Source organism: Mandrillus leucophaeus, unplaced genomic scaffold (genome assembly GCF_000951045.1).
Source record: "Mandrillus leucophaeus isolate KB7577 unplaced genomic scaffold, Mleu.le_1.0 Scaffold337, whole genome shotgun sequence".
NCBI classification, from domain to species: Eukaryota; Metazoa; Chordata; class Mammalia; order Primates; family Cercopithecidae; genus Mandrillus; species Mandrillus leucophaeus.
Window position 1 is genome coordinate 1,373,451 of NW_012103554.1, and position 8,034 is coordinate 1,381,484.

General features: G+C 44.3%; 1 protein-coding gene across 1 annotated transcript in view; it reads left to right on the forward strand.

Moving 5' to 3' along the window:
• The window catches only part of MTHFD1L (methylenetetrahydrofolate dehydrogenase (NADP+ dependent) 1-like), a 268,081-nt gene that overhangs the window by 190,307 nt on the left and 69,740 nt on the right, over positions 1-8,034 (forward strand). Inside the window, exons 30-31 of the mRNA XM_011988735.1 lie at positions 404-511; positions 2,900-3,052. Of these exons, the coding sequence (XP_011844125.1) occupies positions 404-511; positions 2,900-3,052 (261 nt within the window). The remainder of the gene's footprint in view (positions 1-403; positions 512-2,899; positions 3,053-8,034) is intronic.

The following is an 8,034-nucleotide window of genomic DNA, read 5'->3' on the forward strand; positions in this document are numbered from 1 at the left end:
GTGTTAGCCAGGATGGTCTCGATCTCCTGACCTCGTGATCCGCCCGTCTCGGCCTCCCAAAGTGCTGGGATTACAGGCTTGAGCCACCGCGCCCGGCCGTAAACTACATTTTTTTAAATGCGACAATGGATAAAAATGGTTACAACTAGATAAGCTGCCTCTAAATTGCCTGAACACCTAAGGTTTATTTGCTAGTTGACATCTGATCTATTTCTGACACTGAAAATTTCATTGCTTTAGGATGCTAAAAGGGAAAAAGAGCGTTTGCTAGGAATCCTGTAGTTGCTGAGGGGTTACCCTGATAGGGAATTTTAAGCAATTACAGAAAATCTCACTAAACTTTAAAAAAAATCTTTAACCAGATTAAACTTATACGATTTTGTTATAATTTGTGTTTCTCCAGCTTCCAGTTGTGGACAAGATAAGAACCATTGCCCAGGCTGTCTATGGAGCCAAAGATATTGAACTCTCTCCTGAGGCACAAGCCAAAATAGATCGTTACACTAAACAGGTAAAAGTTGTACTTTTAGGGGAAAAGAAAAAATCCACCGTAGGCTCTCAGAATACTCAACTTGACTTGAGTATTTGTACTTGTCTCACTAGCTACCCTTTGCTTAATCTATTTTATGGTTAACAAAGATGAAAGTACTATCCTCGGGATATTACTTTCAGATATATTAGACTATATTTAGAACTTTATGGTGAGAAATACATCCTCTGATCCACGCATCATTTACTTCTGTGACTATAAATGTGTCTGATATGGGTGGTATCCCTGTTTGTAGGTGATGTGTGATCTTTCATCCCTCCCACTCAGCCCAGAACGTTGAAACTATCCTTTGGAGTATAGCTGCGGAGTCAGATTTAGATGAATTGCAATGCTTCCTCTTCCTTGCAGGCCTCTTACAACCTTAAAAATGCTAGCATGGTGCTGGGGTAGGCAGATAGGAGTGCACCCTATAAAGATGGGAATATTTGGTGTTCTTCTTACATAAGCGGTTCACTGGCTTTTTACTGAGCTTGTCCACTGAGGTTGAAGGCTCCATCACCTTCTGCCTCTAGCCACTGACAAAGGCAAGTAGGCAAGCAGCTGGGAAGGTGGCTGTGATCTGACAGCATGCGTCACCATCTAGTCCAGTGACAGTCATGATCAATCAACTCCATTCCAGGAAGCTCAGCCACCTTCACCAAAAGGACCATATGCCTCGAGTGTCCCTCCTACTTTGGCATAACCAGATAGATAGAAGTCAGAACACTTTAAGAGCCTGCTGGCTAAAGAGCTTCGTGATAGGTAGTGTGTTGACCTTTTCTTTAAAACAAATCTCCAACTCCTTATTCTTTTTTGTAAACCCATTTGAAATTTTGTTAAATGCTACCATTGCCAGCCAGGGTATTTATTCTCCTAGGTTTGGTAAAATAGTCAGCAACTCAGAAAGTTCTCACTTCTGAGAATTTTCCCTGTATATTCTTGGCTTATCCTTTACAAAAAGGATTTCCAAGCACTGCTCTGTGCACAGGCATTGTGGTGAAATTTTCATTCATGTGCAATAAGCCAAGTAAAGTAAGGCCATTCTCATGAGGTTGGTTTGGTTTTTTTCTTCCCATGAGTTTTTAATACTGATATTTAAGGCTATCATTTATTCTCATATTAAGTCTTTTCTCCTTTCAGTGTTACAATGTCATTTCTTTTATGAAGTAATCTGGTGACAGTTTATGGCGTATTGGTTGGTTTTTGTTTGTGTCTTTTTAATATGCCTACTGACAAAATTTTTACATTAGCAAACCTCTATTAGTTCATAGAAATTACTTCAATATTTAATCATGTCTGAAATTCAAAATTCTGGCACCATTTCTGAAAGGCAGTTGTGATTGTCGCCCAGCAAAATTCTTATCAGTATAGAAGAGTGGAGATTTCAAAAAGAAAATGGCCCCAAGCCCACGTCCTCCCTGAGTTGATAAGACTCTAAGATCTTCCAAATAGTTTTAGGCTAAGTCTTATGAAAATTTCACTAAAGATTTCTTTCCCTTTATCTCTGTCTATCAAGGAAACATTGCTTAAAAGTTGTGTCAACCGGGCACAGTGCTCACACCTGTAATCCCAGCACTTTGGGAGGCCAGTGCAGGAGGGTCAGTTGAAGCCAGGAGTTTGAGACCACTCTGGGCAACATAGCAAAATCTCCATCTCTATTTTTATTTTTTTTAAAAGTTAGTGTCAAGTATGTGGTTGCAATGAATTAGCAAAGCCTCTAAAGGAACACTATGTGCCATTTAATCAGAACCAGGCTTCGAGGACACTGTCCTTTTTGTGAGACACCACATGTGACTTCCTGCTCTTTCACCTTTGGGACTCTGGGTCAGACATAGACTTTGGTCCTTAAAAACAAGAAGCTTAAATAGTGACCTCATCTTAGTTCTTATAATGTAATCGCAGATCAAATAGCCATGATTCATAAACCAACACAAAGGGGCCCTTTGCTTCCTGGCCGACTCCAAAATGAGTGAACAACATGACTAACAGCCTCGTTGAGGAGCCTTTCTCCAGACTACCTTGCTGGGTCCCGGATATTAATAGTCCTGGAAAGTGGTTTCTACAGCCGCTGCTTTGCCTGAAAATAGCTGTGCTTTCCCCAAACATGCACATAACACTGCCTTCTCTTAAAGAGAACCTCTGAAATAAACAACAGTCACCCTTGTCCTGCTAAACAGTGATCCCATGGGGATGAGTTTTTATCCTCACCTTCTTGCTTCTTCAATGAACAAGTAGTAACCGGCAGCTCCTGCATGTGCCTCAATCTGAGCCGGCATACCATTGCTGGCCGAGACTGTATAAAGTGCAAACAGAAAAACACAGGAAACTAACATCTGTATCAGTGAACACATTTTCTTTCCTTTCTTACAGGGTTTTGGAAATTTGCCCATCTGCATGGCAAAGACCCACCTTTCTCTGTCTCACGAACCTGACAAAAAAGGTGTGCCGAGGGACTTCATCTTACCTATCAGTGATGTCCGGGCCAGCATAGGCGCTGGGTTCATTTACCCTTTGGTCGGAACGGTGAGTGAGTCACATTTTCCAAAAACCCGCCCCATTCTGCACTGCCGTGGTGCCTCAAATCATTATGCTCCACCCACTCTTTAAAAATCATGGATGAGGGAGAATTAGGGAGTAATTAGTAGTACAGTATTCGCTATTTTTCCAAACACTCTGTCTCACCTACCTTTGCCATTGTGGTTTGGGTTTTTCTTTTTTTAGATCATGTGCTCAGGATCTTTAGAGTCATAATACTAATTTCCTTCCTAAGGCAAGTATGAACATAACTTGGGAGAATTCAGCCTGTTATTTAAACGGTAGAATGGCTTAGGACAGTGGTTGTCAACCTTTATCACACATAGCACCCAAAATGATGTACCACAGTGGCGTTTACTGTTCACACCAGACAGGATCTGCCCAGTCACCCCAAGGGCTGAGGAAAGCAGTCCTCTCGCTCTCCCACTTCCCCAGCACATCAGGTGGGAAGCTCTGGCTTAGGAAATCAGTGAATCACATGAGTTCTCATTTTTGATGTTGTTGTGATGGGATTTTGTTGCTACTGGATGATTATGCTGTTATTTTGTGTTATCTATGGGGGTAAAGGAGATGAGCAGAGAAGTAAAAGCTTATCGAAGTGCTTAAAATCCATGAAGATGGGCTTCATTTGGTACAGCTACACAGTGATAACCTTCCGTTTCTACCATCTGTGGCCTAAATTCGACTTCTTGTCTTTGGGAGTGTTCCTGAATTTGATTTAGAACAAAAAAGAATTCTTACAACCTGGCAGATCCCATGGCAAGCAAAGAAAAAAATATTCTAACCCATCATTATCATCATCATTATTGCAAAGTGATCTGAGCTTAAACAGCGTACATTATAATAATTTTTTATAATAAACCATGTGGCTTTATTGTGCAAACAAGCAATAGGTCGACAAAAAGTGCAGATTCTTACCTTGATATTTACATACTTCATCTAATACTGGACACAATGTTTTTTCAATCAGCATTTTTTGAATTCTTCCTGCATGTGAGGCACAGAGATTTTAAGATGAGCAGGTGTGAGATGCATAGGTTTAAACAGCACAGAGGTGCCTGGAGAGCACTGCGTTGGCATTCTGAATGCCCTCAGAGCGCATGGGGTAACAGCTCATTATGCCTGGGGCAGAATTTACCCGGGATGTGGAAGGAGAAGGGATTCTTCAAAAAGGGCTCAATCTCTGAACTGGCAAAACAGTGAGTTTTGACTCAAAGGCACCAGAGTACTAATACGTGACATCCTCTCTTGGGGTGGTCCAGTGTGGCTGGAGTTGGATGAGGTGGGAAGGCTGCGGATGGGAATGGGAATGGAAATAGGATTGGGATAGCAGGACAGAGCCACATGGCCAAAGATCTTGAAGACCATCTCATGGAACTTGAATCTGATCTCGTACACACTGGGGAGCCACAGTAGGATGGGGTTTTTTTGGTTTATTTCTTGTTTTTTTGTTTTTTTGTTTTTAAATGAGGAGGAGAAGAATGTGGTCTGATGTGTATTTTAGAAAAATAGCTCTGGCAGCAATGTGGAGAACGTTTAGTGAAAAGAGAACCAGGCCCAGAGAGGTGGGTTAATTCAGCTGGGGCCAGAGGCAATCAAGGTCCGTACTTCGGCCACAGAAGTAGATACGGAGAGTGGGGGTGAATTGCAGACGTACTCTAAAAGTATCCTCCTACCGTGGGGACCGGAGGAAGGGACTGTTCTAGCTTGGTGACTCTGGCTGGTGATGCCATCGGTCATGGAAAGGACACAGGAGGAGGCAGATTTGCAGGGCCAGAAATGAGCCTGGCTTGGGTAGAGAGAGCTTGGAGGGTTAACGGGATCTAAGGAACAGTCTGTGCCTCCACTGGAAATACAGACACAGCGCTCCAAAGAAAGGGGCAGGAACGTCACCCTGGTGGGTTTAAGGATATCGGTGAAGGCAGTCGTTAAACAGGAGAGACACAGGGATAGCTAGAAATCAGTGAGAAAAGAGCAAAGGAAGACATCCCCGAAACACCCATGTTAACGCAGTCGACTCCTAGCAGCGGTGCCTTCCAGGAGGTGGGAAGGAAGGAGCAGCAACATGGCAGAGAACGTCCAGAAAAATCCCACAGACACCGCTCGCAGCAGTGTTGACACAGGCAGAAGGGTCCAGATGAAATGGGTTCTGAATGACATTTTCAGGTCTACAGTTCAGATCAGTGGTTGCCAGGAGTTGGGGGAGGGGAAGTGTTTGACTGCGGAGGGGCAGGAGGGAACTTTTTGGGATAATGGAAATACCCTATGTTTTGATGTGGTAGTGAGTCCATGGCTATATACATTCTTCCAGACTCACAGACCTATACACGTGTGATGCCCAGGCTGGACTCAAACTCCTGGGCTCAAGCAATCTTCCCACCTCAGCTTCCCAAGTAGCTGTGACGACAGGCTCATGCCACTGTGCCGGGCCTGTGTATAATTTAATTATACCTCAGTTAACAAAAATCAGCACTGAAGAGCTTGCTTTATATTCCTTAGAATGGCCTCAGTTGGCCGGGCGCGGTGGCGCATGCCTATAATCCCAGGACTTTGGGAGGCTGAGGCAGGCGAATCACGAGGTCAGGAGTTCGAGACCTGCTTGGCCAAAATGGTGAAACCCCATCTCTACTACAAATACAAAAATTAGCTGGGTGTGGTGGCTGGCGCCTATAATCCCAGCTACTTGGGAGGCTGAGGCAGGAAAATCACTTGAACCCAGGAGGCAGAGGTTGTAGTAAGCCGAGATCACGCCACTGAATTTCAGCCTGGGCAACAGAGCAACACTCCCATCTCTCAATAAATACATATATACATACATACATACATACATACATACATACATACATACATATATAGAATGGCCTCAGTGATGGCCACTTTACTCCTGAGCTTTAGTTGGTGAAGGCCTTGGCTTAGGGATAAGAGGGGGGCTGGACAGTGCAGGCCCAGAGAGACCGTACCATCAGGGGAGGTGAGGGGTGACGGAGGTGCCCAAACAGAACATGAAATGGTAGAGTAGCTGAGAAGGTTAGCTGCGATCACGATCTGCCCTGTCCTACCCTCTGCAGACTCTAAACCCCGCAGTAGTTCATCTAACAAATTCACTCAGCCAGTGCTGCATAAGGCACTCAGCTTGGGGCTACAGGGAGCCCCAACCTAAAGAAGCTTTCTCTGCTTCAGGCAATTTACAGCTGGTAGACGCAGATAGAAGTGAATTAGCAAAGAAAATAGTTTGATATAAAAATTGTGCATTTAACTGAAACCTGAATTCACTTCTGAGCATTTAATAGCCATTAAATAAAAACCAGGGCCTGCATAGTGGCTCACATTTATAATCTGAGCACTTTTGGAAGCCAAGGTAGAAGGATTGCCTCAGGCCAGGAGTTCGAGACCAGCCTGGGCAACATAGGCAGACTTCGTCTCTACTTAAACAAAAATTAGCCAGGAGTCATGGCAGGCATCTGGAGCGCCAGCTACTCAGGAGGCTGAAGTGGGAGGATTACTTGAGCCCAGGAGTTTGAGGCAATAGTGAGCTATGATGATACCATTGCACTCCTGCCTGGGAGATAGAGTGAGACTTCCGTCTCTTAAAAAATGAAATAAAATAATAAAAACCACAATATAATTTAAAATCTTTGGAGTCACTAAACAAACATACAATATGAATCTCCTCCCACTTCAGCTAACACCACCATATCCAACATCAGGTAACGACCGAAGTCGTTCTGGAAAATCAGAATCTATTGCCATGGCTCATGCCCGGACACCAGGCTGTCCGCTCCTGACGTCACTCTTTGACTTATGACTTGTTAGAAAATGAATGTGTGGAATGGCCCTGGAGGAGCTGCTGCAGCTCCCTGGGTTTCCTGAAGTGAGCCCTCTGTGTCATTATCTGGTCTTCTCAGCCCTCAGCCAAGTTCCTCCTGTGGCCACACGCGGGGTCGCAGTGAGCGTCAGTGCATAGTGATGAAATCTGGAACAATCGGGTGTGGGGCATGAGGAAGGGAGTGGTGCCTGACTACAGAAGTTCCTGGAGGTCAGGAAACTGTCACTGGAGGCGGTGGCCCTAGAGGGCTGCTTTCTATGACAGAGCAGGAAGCTGCATGTGTACTGGGACACACGCACCAGAGGGGCCAGGATCTCCTAATAAGGGCTGGTATTTACTTTTACTTGACCCCATTCTGGGCCTTGCCACAGTCTGCTGAAATGCCTTGAACATTTATCACCCGTGTGGGAGACAGGATAGTAATTTCCTGCTGAGATGACTGAGGAGATGGAGAATGGGGACACCAGGGGGACTGGCTCCTGCAGGTGGGAAAATTCTAGCAAAATGAATCACTCATCTGCTTAGTCACCCAGTGTGGGCTTACTAGAGTGCTACTGAAATACATATTCATCTATCCACTCCAGAAAAATAGTCCAAATTGAGACCTCAAGATCAGAAAGGCTCCCATTCTCCTTCAGGGTTCATTCATTTACTCAGTGAATTATTAAATGCCTACGGCACACAGGGCCATCAGCCCCGTGGCTATGAGAAAGATTCATCCCTTCCCTCACAGGCCTTATGATAGACTCCAGTAAATAAAACCATACAGGCACAGAATGTGGCGGGCTTTATAACAAAGGCAGAAAGCCCCTCTTGTTATGTCCTTAAGGGAGGCAGAGAAGCTCCCCTCTGGCTCTAGTTGGAGAATCCCAACCCAAGCAAGTCCGTCCTTGAACAATAAACATCTCCAGCATTGCTGGCTTCGGAAGACCCCGTGGTGAGATGCTGGAGCTTTTTTCCCCTCCAGATTTTGCTTTCTAAATATTTACTTTTACTTTCCATGTTCCCTTGTGGGCCAGATTTTTTTTCCTACCATTGAATTGTTTCATCATGTTCTATTTAATTATTGCTTTAATTGACATTGGTGACCACAAATAGTAATAAATACTATTAACTGGTGTAACAGCTTCACTAGTCTATTTCA